This window comes from Ylistrum balloti, unplaced genomic scaffold, assembly GCF_031769215.1.
Source record: "Ylistrum balloti isolate Yb309-2 unplaced genomic scaffold, AGI_CSIRO_Ybal_v1 Utg370338, whole genome shotgun sequence".
Taxonomy (NCBI): Eukaryota; Metazoa; Mollusca; class Bivalvia; order Pectinida; family Pectinidae; genus Ylistrum; species Ylistrum balloti.
This window is the reverse complement of record NW_026782244.1, coordinates 406,149-423,162: the sequence shown is the minus strand read 5'-3', so window position 1 is coordinate 423,162 and position 17,014 is coordinate 406,149. Positions and strand designations below refer to the sequence as shown.

Sequence of the window (17,014 nt, the reverse complement as noted above, 5' to 3'; positions counted from 1 at the left end):
CCACAGAATTCAGAAACAAAACCTTTGTACCGTTGTATGTGATTGATTGTTCACAGCGAGGAAATGTTAGCCTTTATCTTTTTTTAACTTTAAGAAGACTCGGTTAAAACTGAAGGATAAACATACTTCCTTGAATTATTTTTTCACGTTTGCATTTTGGATCGACCTTGTTGTAACGAATCACCAAAAGTATTAAGAATAAAGTTTGGGCGTTAATTGAAGATGTTCCTAGGAATTATCTGAACTCCGTTGGTTGCATATTCTTCTTAAGAGCATAGAAAGCTTGCTTTACCATAGATATATAGTGTGTTGAGAAGATCAAAAAGGTCAATAGACAAAAATAGGTTTCTTATTGGGACTAAAAAGGCGGCAAGTCTTTACAATATTAGAACTGGTTTCTGTTATCGTACCACAAAAAAAGAAAACAACAAAAAGTTCACAGAGGTACAAGTTTAATTATGTGAATGGATCCCAGAAGTTTGAAAGTATCACGTGCTGATGACCCGTAACATACCCGTGGTTCTGAATGACCAAAGTCCGGACATGCTTTCAAGCCTTCCAGTGGTCAGTGCCTCATAGAAAGATACCAATGATTGACCGGTACCTGGCCATAATTACTGCCCGGTCAAGGCTGACCAGTGCCAGCAGCTGGTCTGATAGGCCCTCTTTGGTCTGGACATCTCTCCGAAGGATTTATGGGATCCACACAATTTCTGACCGTCATAAACCAGAGATAAACTACCGCCGTGAAGCAGTGTTTGGGAACGTTAAACACTTCTACAACACCCAGACATTTACTTTATCCTGTTTCTAAGTCCATTTAACGCTTACGGATGTAAACTCTTCTGATTCTGAACAGTTTCCAAGTGCAGTTCAAGTCTTGTGGACCTGATCAACTGTAATCGGTTTGTTTAATGTTCGATCTCTTCTACACGATTTTAGTTAACGTAGCATATACTCACCAACAAACACCACTAGCACGTGCGAGCTATTATTGCGACAAAGTAAGAAAACAAAGATACAACTGAAGTATACCAGATCAGCAATCAGTGTGATCATAGATACAAGGTATTAACATCAACGTCAGCACGAGTCTGCATCCAGAAACACTTACATGAGCTTTAATCACTTTTAAAGTCGAATACACATTACAGATTAGTGAAAGATATCACAAGATAGTACGAATTAAAATGAAAGTTGAATTGCCAGTTCCTGCCTACCCACTACCTACCGCCTACAAACCTACCAACCTACCTACCTACCTACCGCCTACCTATCTACCTACCCGTCTACCTATCTACCCGCCGATCTACTACCTACCAACCTACCTACCCACCCTTCCATCCTCCTTTCTACCTACCTACCTTTCTGTTTATCTACCAACCTACCTACTTACCTACCTACCTACCTACCTACCTACATACATACATACATACATACTCACCTATCTACCCAATACCTACCTACCTACCTACCTACCTACCCGCCTACCCTCCTACCTACCTACCCACCCACCCACCCACCCTCCTTTCTTCCTACCTACCTACCTACCTATCTATCTATTAATCGACCAACCTACCTACCTACCTAACTACTCACCTACTTACCTACCTACCTACCCACTACCTACCTACATACATACCTCTCTACCTATCTACCTACTCGCCTACCTACCTACCTACCTACCCACTACCTACCTACATACATACCTCTCTACCTACCTACATACATACCTACCTACATTACCTACCTACCTCATAATGTTTTCGCTTGTTTAAATGTTATTGATGTGTTCGAGAGAAGAGACACTGTTTATAACATATCTCAGGTCGCCAGAACACTGACGGTCGTCGATGAGACAATGCTCAGTAACAAGAAGAGTCAAAGAGACAGAAAACCTGTAACTAACTAGATTCAACTCGGACGTGATTTGTCTTCACGTCTTGTGACATTTTTGATGTTCTGATGTATACATGTTGATTATATGTATGTTTCAGTCTGACCATAGTTATTATAACAAGGAATCTGTCTATCTAAATCAATTTCTGTTATAAACTGTGATTATGTCAACTCTTTAAAAACTAATTCTATTAGTAATTCGGCATAGTCTTCGGAATATATTTCATCGAAGCCGACAGTTCGTTCGTTAAAATCTATTTCATTTGAATGAATTGTGTACATCACATTATCGATAAACTATCATCTCAAACATTTTAAAATAAATTATTTTGGTTACGCACCACTTGACCTCTACAAGCCATCAGAAATGCAGCGTCAAGATTGTGAAATTGGAAACGACAAGTTTGCGATGCAACAGCTATTGACAATCTCATTTTGCCTTATACTATCTGTAAACGTTAGCTCCGATTTTGTAAAATAATTCGTTACAATCCATTATTTTCTAGTGCGTTTTATAAAACATATTAACTGGCACACACAATTAAAACGGGGCATATCTTGTAACGGCAGGAAAATAATGAAAATGTGGGAATACGCAGATTGTGTAAGTACTTCACGGGGTAAAGAAGCCTGATGTTATCTGACGTAACCTCGCTTTACTAGCGAGTGCCATGTTTAAATCGTGTGATTAAGGGTGGTGATGAAGACTGCATTTGTACAATACTCAGAGTTATCTATTGAGTAAAATGTTAATCTCTGATCCGATTCTGAGCAGAATTTTCCTTGATATGCACGATTGTTTGGTTGTCCCGTCAGCTCTTGTTTACCTCATTGAAGTACTTTCGGGAGGCCCACCGTACGTAATCTAGAGTAATTGATGAGTAAATAGCACGTGCCCTGCCAATGGATTGTACTACCTCACCTTCCGGATATACACAAATCGCCACGGGTGGGGAATGTCGGACCACATACATCGAATATTCACCTACGGTGTGGGAAATATAGGAAAACATCAAAGGAATGAAAGACCAATAAAGGATAGATAAGAAGTAATAGGAATTATAGAAAGGCAAAATACCTGAACGAGATGTAACAATATGAGTCATTGTAAACAGTATAATTCTTAAGAAGTCGTCAAAATAATGGACAGTTCATATACGTAATGTAAACAGACTGAGAAAAAGATTTTAATGTCATCCACCAAAAAAGATACACATCTAAGTTCTCTGTATCTAGGGCATCGTTAACAAGTATAAGGAACTGAAGTATTTTCAACGGAGTTAGTCGTGTGTCGGAGAAAACGACAAATTGACGGAAAGGGAGTGTTACTCGATAGAAAGAAGCAAAGAAAGATAACTCTAGCAACAGTCTGAATCGTATGTATTCCTATAAAAGCAAAGAGTTGTTTTTTGTTGTTTTTTTTTTAAAATAATAATCGATGATTCCAAATCATTATTAAGTTTTATTATAGCACTTACAGAAAAAATAGCGTTCAGTAAGACATACAATTATATATAATAAGCACCTTTCAAAACCATACACCCATGTCTTAACACTAACAGAAGCTGCATTCATGTGTTCCATTGTTATTTATATCAACCATGAATAAGTACAATATCTAAATTGATGATACATTGACAGCTCCAGTCTAGTTCACCTCTCCTATAGTGTTTCAATCCCTAACTTGGAACGTCCTTAATGTGGCTAGTCAATTGCAACAGTGATTGACCAAACCACCGCCAGTCTGTGGATGGCTTCCAACGTCTGTCTTCTAGTGTCCACCATAGCCAAATGCTGGGCTGGGACAGCCGTTCTACAGCTGTTCTGTTGTCTCTTTCATTGTTTCAAGTTGTGAGCCTCATATTTAAGGGTTTCACTTTTTAAAAATAAAATCCCCTTTAGTATCTATGCACTTTTGCCAGCGATGTTTAAGGGCCTTTTCTTGACCGTTCAGAAAGTTCTGCACCCGGATATGGCCTTTTTCAAATTTTGAAACGGATGAAAGTCTGGTGGAGTGAAGTCAGGTGATTAAGGCGGATGCTCAATCAGTTCAAACCCACAATTGATAAAAGTAGCCATGACAATGACAGACCTGTGAACAGGGGCATTGTCCCGGTGGAACAACACATATTTACTAAATTTCCCGCGGCGCTTGAGTTTAACATTTTCTCTTAACTACCGAAGAAAGTGACACATGATATGTGCCATTGATTGTTGGTCCCTTTTTCAGATAGCCTACCATCAGAATACTATCAGCATCCCAGAAAACCGCGGCAAAAATCTTCCCAGCTGATAGAAAAGTCTTTGTCTTCTTTGGCAAGGGCGCATCCATTGTTTAGACTATTGTTTGGCCTCTGGAATGAAATGATGGACCCATTTCGTTCATAGTCACAAACCTCTGCAAAGAGTTAGTAGGATCTGTCCTCTAAAAGGTTCAGATTAGCACGCGACAAAGTGTGCTTCTGATTAACTGTCAGAATTCCTGGAACCCAACGGGCTGAGATGAGAGCTTTTTCATCACAAGATCTTCCCTAAGAATGGAATGTACTCTTTCCTGTGATATCTCAACTGTACGCGCTATATATCTCTATGTAACTCGCCTGTCAGCAATAACAATACCATGGACTTAAATGACCATTTCTGGTGTTACAACAGTGAAAGGCCTTCCAGGACGGGCGTCATCCCCAAGGCTCTGACTGCTGCATTTAAATTCCACCACCCATCCCTTCATTATAACATACGAAGGAGCATCATTCCTTAGTGTTACTACCAGTATGGATATGGTGCTAGACATGTCTTATGCAAATATGGAGTCACTGCTCGTTGAGCGATTTTGTCCATTTTGCAAAAGTAATTTGCCTTGTTTAATTTAGAGAGCTATTTCTGATATAAAATGACCAAATGACGACACCATTCTTTGGGTACGCAGCCTTAAATAATCAGGGAATTTAAGACCTGTTTAACTTCTTCAATACAAGGCTTACAACTTACCAATCAGCCCTCGGAAGTCTTCTGGCAGTCTTCAATATCTCACACCACACAAACCATTCTTTCAAATTAATTATTCCATTGGGCTGGACCACAAACTATTTCGATCTTTTTTGAGTAGCAAATAAAACTAATTCTTCTTTGCATGAGATGCAACAGTGAGTACAGTGTATGGCAAAGGAACTTATTCACTGAGCAATGACAGTCCATATTCTATTTCAATTATGTAATATATTTATATAGTATATCAGATACCTAACTCGGATGTATAAGATATCATATATATTTCATATATGTGATATACAGGTAAGATATCTCATACATATGTATGTTACATAAGACAAATGTATCTCTATTAACTTTTTATATCAGATATCTTCTATAATATATCAGACACCTCATTTACTATGTAAAATAATTTTACATACAATGTAATGCAATACATTGTCTTATATATTTTTTACAGACAAGAGCCTTTGTCAAACTGTCAGATTTCTGAAGACCTGTCAAAAGTTAGTTGAATGTGTCTTTGGACAAATCATGGTGATCTTTTATTGTTATATATGGCATTTTTGTCTCTCAATACCTTTCTTGACATTATGTAGCAGCGTTTTCCTTTCACCATTAAGTGCATATTCCAAAGAGCTCCTACAGATTCTCCATTTGGCTTCAGTTGTTCTTTTCCATGCCTCATCTCTCTTCTATATGAGATGTCTCATGTAAAATACAAGATATTTTACACATTTTTTTCAGGTCTCAAAATATTTCGCTTGCAAATCTGTAGTGCTGCACACACTTTTCATAATATTTGACTGAATAGAAAAGAACTAAAAACTAAATTTTCAAAAAAAATTTGAATTTATTGTTTTTATTACAAATGATATTAAAATATGTGTACATGATTACAAATCTAACCAGAATCATTCACGCTTCATTCTGTACTGATAACATGCCAATGATAAATACTCTACATTGAAATAGGACTGATGATATCTTATTTTATCCCAAGGTTTACAGCTTTTCATAAATAACAGGTCCCAAAAAACCAAACACCAACATTAGTAACAGAATGCTCTAGTTTCTAAACCATGAAATTCAATTACTGAAGCTGTGAGAGGAAATAGGCCAATCAATTTGGTTCAAATATTGTCACAATACCAAGTTGAAATTACTTTTGATCACTCTAATGATGCCAGTCCAATCCACTATTTTTAAAGGAAAATAATTGGTGGCAGCTTTCTGTATATCTGTATACACATTGTCAACACACATATACCCTTTCAAATAACTTAATGATATAAAATCACCAACTCACAGTATTGGACGGAGGTTACTCATTCATGCATAGACAGCAATCCTTACCAATATTACATACAAAATAAACAAAAATAATCAAACAGACAAGAAATCTCAAGATTCACAAAACATTCTTTAAGAATCACCCCGTTTTTTTCTCTCTCCCTCCATTTCTTTCTCTCTCTCTCTTTCTCTCTATCTCCCCTTCTGTCTCCCTCTCTTTCACTTGCTGAGAGTAAACGACAATATCTAAAGCTTACAAGTAGATATTGTTTCCTCACAATTTAAATACACATACCTCAGTTGTACTGTGTCAAATTCATGGATTATATTAATATCATGTCCTACTAACTGGAACAACACAACCTCCATCAAAATTAACTGTAATAGTCTACAAGCTTTAACTGATAAATATCCATTGTTTGTACCTTAGAATAAACTCATCAGATCAACAGATAAAAAAAATACTAGCGCTTCTAAACTACCAAACACTTGATCAGAAGAAAAGCATTGATGGAAAATGTGAAATTATATCACAAGTATGATTTGGAATGAATAAATATTGTATGTCACATCCATGGGGTATTGACTATTAGAAGAACATCATTCTTGGAAAAGTAAAATTTGCAATGTCCAATGCTGATAATATCTTAGGCACAACAATAGCATGTAACTTACTCTTTTAGAACACAGTTAAGTGACTTTGACGTTGTGACTGTTCAATCACCTACAAATACGAGGTGAATATACAAGAATGACACTTTCTCAATCAAGTTTATCTAAGAAAATAGGAAACAGTCTCTTAAACCTAGCTAATACCTTATATTACAGTCACATCCGATTTCAACCAAAGCTAAAATAAAAAGATAATAACACTGTGGTTTTGATGTACATGTACAACCAAAGAAAGATAACTTTGTAGTCAGTGACATTTTTATAACAATGGTTATTTGTAAAATCTCCATCATGTGTGTTAGAAAGTAAATTTATTTTCTTTATAAGTAAGCTTTAATCAACTTGTACTGTATAATATTTGGTTGTTAAAAGTTTTGATTACTACCTGTATTACAGTTCTTCTGACTTTAAGGTGCAATACATATGTCTGTCGACACAATAACAAATTTACATATCACTGACATCTACCAATGTGCTCTACCAAAACACCAGCTAAGATTCCACATGTGTGACCTGTAAGTTCTATTCACAGCTTCATAATGATATAAAATGTCATCACAGAATGTTTCATGTCATCTTTTGTAACCTTAAAGAATTCCTCATTACAACAATATCACACAGCTATCCGCCATGCATTTTTTATCTAAGAAATATGATAAAAGTCCTTGACAATTCAATAGATCCACAAAGTCAATCCAAATCTCATTATCAAAGTTTTGTTTAAAAGGAAGCTGTACTTCGACATAATATAAAACCTATCAAAATTAATGGACATTTCAGGGAACAAAGTAAATTTTTATCTTGTTTTACACTGCAATACAATCTTAAATATTTTTACCACCTTTTCATAGTACTTGTATATAACATTTATGCTGGATCATTTTAGTACACCACAAACTTTAAAGAATTCAGGATTTTGTCAAATTAATGTTACTGACATAGTGTGAGCACTGATTTAATTAATTAAATATCTAAAATTATAGCAAATATCACGAAAACTTGTCCGCCTTCCAGGGTTTCTCTACAATGGTGGTCACAAGCTGGTTCTGGAAGATGAAGACTTTGATGCGATCGAAGACAAACAGGAACAGCAGCAGTACAGACACATACTGTACCCATCCCCACTTCACCATATACCAGAAACCTGGTGTATATCTGATGTCAAGGTCAAGGTCATATAAGTACACTTACAAATACCAAGGCAGACTCAAGTTTAAAATACAAAAAAGGTAAAATCTGTAATCATTATTATAAAATTTTCGTAAGCTTCATGTATATTAACTGATAAAACCAATCTTAATCTGATAATTTTGATAAGATTTCGTAATATGAATAAATGTATGTAAAATGATCAGGAAATATGAAATCAAAATATTGCTATTTTTATCGTGAGAGTTAAATCATCAGACCAAGACCATTTCATCCTAAACATCAATCCTTCTGCTCCTTTATTCACTATATGTACTTACATATTATAAAAGCTTATCGTCAGTGTTAACACCCTGTAAACCGCTAAAAAATAGAAGATCTTAAAGGAGTGTTCATGTTATATAAGACTTAACTGTATTTAAATAGAAAAAGAAAAAAAAAATCATAGGATTCTTTCAGTCATACAACTCACAAAAGTCACTGGAGCTCCTCATTCTGATTTCTTAATGCCAAAAGTAAATTTTCACTGGTTACATTTTCACTTCAGATACAATCATGTCAAGCTATTTATTCAGGATGTCACATAGATTTCTGATATTTATTACCGGAATTATAATACTTCTTTTTGCATGGAAACAATAACAACATCAAAATGGACAATGACAGTACATTTACCGCCTGTTGATAATTTTCCAAAACTACATTGAATTCAAGATACGTTTGGCTTTAACTACATTGTTTTACCTGTAACTGCATTGTTTTACCTGTAACTACATTGTTTTACCTGTAATTACATTGTTTTACCTGTAACTACATTGTTTTACCTGTAATTACATTGTTTTACCTGTAACTACATTGTTTTACCTGTAACTACATTGTTTTACCTGTAACTGCATTGTTTTACCTGCAACTGCATTGTTTTACCTGTAACTGCATTGTTTTACCTGTAACTACATTGTTTTACCTGTAAAGACATTGATTTACCTGTAACTACATTGTTTTACCTGTAACCTAGATGATGTTAAGATTGACAAGGCATTCATTACACTACAGAGGATCTGAAACATTTTGATTGTAAACACTCTGGAAAGTGTTTAGTTAACATTTTCCGATTGTATGTGGGCAATGCCTTTGCTAGCACCGATATAACTTGTCAGTGTGTGATATTTTTCACAATCATTTGATCAAATGGTTATCTAATGCTACTATATTTGCCTGGGACTAGCACCGACTACCAAGTCCTTACCATACAATACAAACAGGACTTTGGGCTTTTTTTGTTTGTTTTTGTTGACATCCTACATCATATTTTAAAGGATACAGGAAGACATCCTCTGTGTAGGAAATGTTGCTGCTGAAGACAAACGGCTGACCAGCACCACGTCCAGATGTCCACACACTGTACGGTGCATTCAGGACGGTAGTCACTGTGAAACACGCAACTTTTCAGTTATTTCACTTACAGTGGACTATAGTCACTTATAACAAGTACATGTATCACAAAATATCCCTTACATACATCTCACCAAATACTGAATCGAAAACACTGTTTATTTGACAAGCTATACCAGGAGAGTAAACAATTTGTGCATTTAAAACATGAATTGTTCAGATAATATTACACGTACCTATTTATAGAAACCTATGACAAAATGAACAAGTTTTTTCATGAAATTTATTTCCTGTACAACTTAAATGGAAATAAATGGTTTGACTTCAGGATGTACTCCTCTGATGTTTTGACCAAGAATTAGACATAATTCAACATAAAACAAATTCTAGCATATAATCTTAAGACTTTTGTCTTTTCATATATTTTGTCAACTATAGTAGTACTAATAGGTTGAAAATGTGAGATTTATATGACCTTTTGAGAAAAAAATTCTTATAAAAGTTTAATACTAGAAGATGGTCGAATAAAACATTTATAGCATTTTGGAACATTTTCAGTTTTTGGTTGCTTTGCAGTTTAAAGCTCATGAAATCAATTGAAAACTAAGCATTTTCACATTTTTTCTTAAATAATGAAAAATTAAAATTTATATTAAAAAAGTTGCCATGAAAATAATAGAGAATGTCTGTTATTCAGGAATAAAATAAGAATAAACATGGAAATGAATTATTTCCTGCTACACATGTTCTGACATCTGTACCAGAAAAAGTAATACAGCATCAGATTTATTTTTTGCTTTAAATCTACTTTTAAAGTCAAAACTTTCAAAAAATCATCATCAGAAAAGAGGAAAATACTGGAATTTTTTAACTTCTCAGAGAACATCCTTAATAAAATCATCTTAAAACTTTTCAACATCTTTTCAATCAGTGGCAAGAATTAAGCTGAAAAAACTGTTTGCAAGATAGTGAGAAAATGTTCTGTGATGTTCGACATGATATATGTGTTCCAAAACAAACCTGAAGCTGTCACTGTTTTCTGTGGATCCTACCCCAGATACAAGCCATCTTGCCATCTGTTTGTCAAAATGTTTAATGTCTGGTGTAGTAGCCAAAGGAACCTAAGGCTAACTCAAATTAAGAACATGAGTGGTAAGTTCTTACCATTTCTTTGTGCATAGTTGCTAAAGATGGTGGAGAACTGATAGGCCTCAGCATACGCACTGGTGGAGTCCACAAGGGAGGACTGTAAATCAAAGCCAGAAATGAATTTGTAATTGTGAATTCCATAATGTTGTATTTATGTTAAACAATATTTACATGACTGTCTAAATACTGACATATTTCATAAATGCTATATCAAATAGCCATTTAATCAGCCAATCTTGTTTTTCTATGTTAGAAATATTATAACAAGAGCATTGTGAATGAAATCTGAATTCTCATCAGGAATTCATATACATGTATGTCTTCAGTTCAACTGTTTTCCTCATAAACATCTCTTATTTTTTAAACCAGGAAATACAAAAAGTCAAACTTACATTGAACCGGGTATCTAGCCCTTTGTGATCAAGTGCTTGCTTCTGTTTGATGCGTAGTTCACCGAAAACTTCATACTTAGCTCCAGATTTTATGGAATCATGTGTAACATATGCTAAGGACTCCATTCCAAATGAAGAAAACCTCTGTAAAGTCAGAATAAATTCAGTCTGATAATTTCATGTTCCAGAAATTAAACTTTACAATAAAAACGGTCTAAAATTTTTTTAGACTGAAATCAAAATTGTTCATAAGAGAATATGAGGAATCCCAAGCAATACCAAGGTAAATTGTACCAAACCATAATATTCTCATTATTAACTGCTGAAAGTATAATTCTGATTTTCACAGGATTATCATGAAATTATCAGTAATTGTCCTAGTAATGAAAACAAAATTCATATCGAAAATATATAGAACATCTCAGGAGAAGACCTTTTTGAGTAAGTCTAAGGGAGACTACTCTCACATACCTCCAGTCGGTAATCAAAGAATAGTAGAAGTTTGATGCCTGACACACGTTCTTGGTCCAATAGTGGCATTTCTATTTTCATGATAAGGCCGTCATTCTTCCCATCTCCATTGGCATCATCTTCTCTGGACTGCTCATCAAATATATATAAAATTTTATCATTACAAATTATCAAAACAAGGAAATGCTTTTTATTGTAACGGAGCTCCCCATTACTCATTATCTTTGAATTGAGGAGGTACCTTTTAAGTTCTAGTGGGAACTGGGCCATAGGTCAATGTATGAAGGGCTAAAGACCCAACCTGGCAAAAAAGTACCAGTGGGCAGTGGGGTGCCTCCTATATATATTTTTTTATTTGAAAAGTAAATACTTCTCATGGCCAAACTATTATTAACATAATGTATTAGAGTTTCTGAACATTACCTGTATGACAGGGACCCTTAGATTCTGTTGCTGTAATTCATTGTATCTCTGATAGGTAGAATAAGTCAGGTAGCTTAAACCGGCATTTGATGTATCATCTAATTCTAAAACCAAGATCAGTTCCTTCTTGAATAAAACACGGGGCGTTTCTCTGTAGTAATCTTCTTTGATCCAGAAACCTAAGAAAGGAGAAATCATAAGATAAGATGCATTTCATTAATACATTTTTATTCATCAGTTATATGATAGTAAATGGAATACAACTGTAACAAAGTGACATTAGAAAAGATGCATGCAACTGCAGCAACTGTGGGACAGCTTACAGTACAGGTATGCTCAATGCACCAAACTTCTATTTTTTGGTCACAGCAGACTTATAAACCAATACGCACGATATTGTGTTCAAAATAAAGATGCATTCCAATCAGTATGGCAGTCTTATTCATATTGACACAAACGAAATTTTACATTTGAATATAATATCAAATGTATTAAAAATTTCTTTACTTAAAAAAACACTCTTTCATTATAAGTCGATGAGCTTTTGCTATATTGTAGCTATGTATCAGACCCCAAAGACGTCAGAGCAGACCTCTATACAGTAAACATGTGCGAGATATTTCGTCTACACCTAAAAGTTTGACATGATGATCAATGAAATTAGCACAAATAAAAATTTCATTATTCCTCCCAGTATATTATAATGTCAACATATATCATGATGCCACAAGATAAAAAAAATGTGCTGACAAAATGTCGTATAATTGTGAAACCGATGTCACTGTAGCGCCAAATTCTCATTTCTTCGAGTACTGTACTGACCAAGTAAACAAAACTTGCCGGGTGTTTTATTTTTCTTTGTACTGTTTCCTGATCAGAATGTGGAACATAAGCCCTGCTCTTTTCCTGGCATTGCGTGCTTAAAACGTATGCCAGACTCATATCCCATACCAATGTATATTCCGTGTAGTGTTTTGTACACAGTATACAGCACGATTTATATCAGACAACATGTCAATATCGTCGAGCAAAACATGCTTTGACACGATGGCGGAGCTCTCAACAAAAGTATGGACACCATTTAAGAGTAAGTTTGACGATCTTACCGTAACTTCTGTACACGACGAACAATGGTGGAATAAATGTTACAAACAAAACTACAAACATCAACAGTGTGGCCTTAGTACACAAATGGGTCTTGTATCGCCTCAGCTCCGGGTGAGCGAATACCTCGTAGACCGCCATTTTCAAACAACGCAGTGCCGGGCAGAATGAAATACTTGTCGTTGATTGGTAAAATTTCAACATGGAAATATAATATAAGAGATATACGGAACAAATCCGGATTTTCAAGACTTGCACTTCCTGAAATATAAAAACGAACGTGTTATGATTAATAATAGTATGACGTACAGGATTGGAGCTTCACGTTTCAATGTCAGGCAATCTATTAAAGAATTAAAGAGAAGAGGTGTTATGTGTATTCTGTGACAAGTACGTAAATACATTGGACATATCGAATGTGTTTATATATATATTATATGATATAAGAAATATTGAGTACAAATTATTTTTAAAACCGTAGCTCATTTTCATCACAATTATGTCCCATCATAAATCTCGTACATATTTTGTGTATCTACTTCATAATTCATAATCACTGAAAGTGAAGCGTTTATCTAATAACATGGCCTATCAACAACGTGTAAACATGTTGAACCGTTAGATCAAGTGAATTTACATCTATTTTTATTTGGAAATTAAAATCTGTCCCTAACCACCAATACAGAAGTATTCAGACACGTGCAAATTTTGATCAAATCCAGCAACAGATTTTAAGTAAAATGTACTAAATGTTAAATATATTATGTATGCCTTGTTAATGTTCATGATCATGTAAATATTTATCATGTATTGTATTAGAGGAAAAGGCGGACATAAGTTGAAATAACTTGTGCCTAATCCGCTGCTCAATTTTGGGGCAATAAATATGTTTAAATAAAAAACGTGTAAACGTAGGTCGTTCCTTTAGATGTATCATTCTACATATGGCTACACACACCTTTATACGAAAGATTACTTAGACATCCGGTTATGTGGGACCAATGTTAAGCTCAAGAAATTGTTACATGTCTGCTGAAAACTATTTTACCAACTGTATGTGCATTGTTATCTGATGTGTTCTCTGTACACTTTTTAGAAGCTGATACGTCAGTTAGATGAGGTTGCATATATCTATATTAAATAAGCATATCAGTCGTTCTTCAGAACCAAAATTTGCGCTTATCAGCTTGTTAAACAAACTCAGAAAAACTGTGAAAAACTTTGTCAGAAGGACACGGGGTATGGATCACGGTTTAAATATATATATATATATAATCGATAGGCTAGCTATCGTCGGTGACAGTAAAGTTCGCTAGTCACGTGACTTCTTCAACTCTTACCAGAATCCAAGTGTTGTGGATTTTTTTTATTGAAGTGGAGCTACTTGTAACAATACAATAGTACGCCGACAGTCTATTAATTTCGTGTTGTTCAACTCACACTTATTTAATATTTGTATGATAAAATGCCCCTTTTAGTCAGAATTAACAAACACATGAGAATTACTGGGAACTGAACTAAATCATTTACAAATATTCGTTCCAAAACTTAAAGAGTTAATTTTAAAGCGCTAACCCTACTGCCACAGTTGTTTTCTGGAATGTCCATTCTTGTCGCCAACATCATAGGGATGGATTAAACGCCACTGTACCTGTTAATTTACCAAGGCGAGGTAGAAACATGACGAACCGAACAGCAATCTCAAAGAGATAAATTCTGAATTCTTTATTCCAAGACTTATCAAGATGTTGCACAAAGTTCCATGACTAAGCCGAGAAATACTAGTTACAGAACGATTGGTCTGTTCTAAAAGACGGTATACACCATAACAATTCCGTCATCCAAACAATTTTTAAGATTCACCTACATGTCTGAGTGGGATAGGGATGTAGCCATGCCTCTTTCAATTATTTACTCCCAAGATCAGAAAAGAGGGGAGTAAACAGAAAGATACCTTGAAAATTGAAATTAAACCGGACATTAAAAGCTGTATCAAGACAGAATGAAATGACATGGACCGTTCCAAAGTCAAAGAAATCGACGACCAAAAAGCAAGAAAATCATATGTTATCGTTTATACACGCACAAGAATCATTTAAAACAAAATGGGAGGATTGAAGAGACGAATAGATATCAGTCATAGCTAGAGATTGAGGAGATACGCACAAAGACAAAACTAGTCCCATGAAACTAGTATTGAACGCTGAAAGACAACAGAATGACACTTGACAACTGTAGACTTACCAGGGATAAAGCACCACGATACACACAGAAATGATTAAAGTGAAAGATCTCAGTCCCTAGAACAATCTCTAATACAGCTCTATAAAATATGACTGCTTTTAGCACAGCGGAAAACTAGCAATCAACTTGTCTTTATTCGGAGTTCAACAGCTCTACTTTGATAAACGATGTCATGGATGCATGTGCCAGCCGCCGTATAGGTGATGGAGATGGCTTGTTACTGAAATAGATAATGGTTTGGCCAATGTGTCTGTCATTGGGAAAATACCAGTCTACCATATATTAATGAGACATTTAAAATTTTGATAGAATGTGCCAATATACGGTGAAAATCAAGACACATGTCAGAAATATATCAGTAACCTGCATGTTTTACAATAATGCTGACAATTTACAAAAATGCAAAAATAAGTAATCTGGAACATCTGGCAAATTCACACAATAGGAAATTTTCGCATTGTTGCCAAAAAGGAGAAAAAGTCAACATAATCATAAACCCGAATTCAATATAGCCAGGGCAAATATTAACAACAGAAAGATTTACACGGAGACTACTGGAAAAGTATAAGGTGGCCAGATGTTCAGGAAGAACAAGCGCCGTCTGCTTCATCGACAACACCCGCCATTAAAACTTGGTAAATTCAAGTAAGTAGTGTCACGCCCTCAAATGAGAACAAGGTATACAACAACGGGACCAACAGGCAAAATAATGATCATCACACACCCCAGCTTTCTATCGCATGAATAAGTAGAATATTTCTCAATGAGATCAATACGGCGACAATAATACGTCCCCATAATTTTCATCGACCTGCATCTTTTTAAAACCGTATCACGAGTCTGTCCGTCCGTTGGCGACTTCTCACACGGAAATCCTGATAATGTGAGCAGTCCCTTGAATATAGAATTAGCTGCGACATGTAAACGCCATAGATTGGGGATGCGGGAGTGTTGCTATCCAGAAATTGGTTTCGTTGTATGAAAAGATCGAGAGAAGCAACTGATGTAGCAGAGTCTGCCGTGTCTTTGATTTCCAATTCTGGTGGGTGTATACGATGGATATGGTATAGAAATTTATTTTTATTCAAAGACAAGATGTCATCAATATATCTGTACAATTAAACGCCATTTACATACTGGGATCAAAACGTCAAGCCATTTACATAAAGGGATCAAAACGTCAAGCCATTTACATAAAGGGATCAAAACGTCAAGCCATTTACATACAGGGATCAAAACGTCGAGCCATTTACATACAGGGATCAAAACGTCGAGCCATTTACATACTGGGATCAAAACGTCGAGCCATTTACATACTGGGATCAAAACGTCGAGCCATTTACATACAGTGATCAAAACGTCGAGCCATTTACATACAGGGATCAAAACGTCGGGCCATTTACATACAGGGATCAAAACGTCGAGCCATTTACATACAGGGATCAAAACGTCGAGCCATTTACATACAGGGATCAAAACGTCGAGCCATTTACATACAGGGATCAAAACGTCGAGCCATTTACATACAGGGATCAAAACGTCGAGCCATTTACATACAGGGATCAAAACGTCGAGCCATTTCCATACAGTGATCAAAACGTCAAGCCATTTACATAAAGGGATCAAAACGTCAAGCCATTTACATAAAGGGATCAAAACGTCGAGCCATTTACATACAGGGATCAAAACGTCGAGCCATTTACATACAGGGAACGAAACGTCAAGCCATTTACATACAGGGATCGAAACGTCAAGCCATTTACATACAGGGATCGAAACGTCAAGCCATTTACATACAGGGATCGAAACGTCAAGCCATTTACATACAGGGA

The 17,014-nt window shown here is 35.4% G+C and overlaps 1 protein-coding gene across 1 annotated transcript; it reads right to left on the bottom strand.

Moving 5' to 3' along the window:
• Positions 1-5,726: 5,726 nt before the first annotated feature.
• LOC132553590 (transmembrane protein 231-like) lies at positions 5,727-13,079 on the bottom strand. The gene is made up of 7 exons (XM_060217846.1): positions 12,941-13,079; positions 11,835-12,013; positions 11,412-11,540; positions 10,941-11,084; positions 10,564-10,645; positions 9,329-9,434; positions 5,727-8,013 (listed from the first exon to the last, which is right to left on the bottom strand). The coding sequence occupies exons 1-7, from the start codon at positions 13,077-13,079 to the stop codon at positions 7,848-7,850; spliced, it is 945 nt and encodes a 314-aa protein (XP_060073829.1). The 3' UTR covers positions 5,727-7,847.
• Between the last annotated feature and the right edge of the window lie 3,935 nt (positions 13,080-17,014).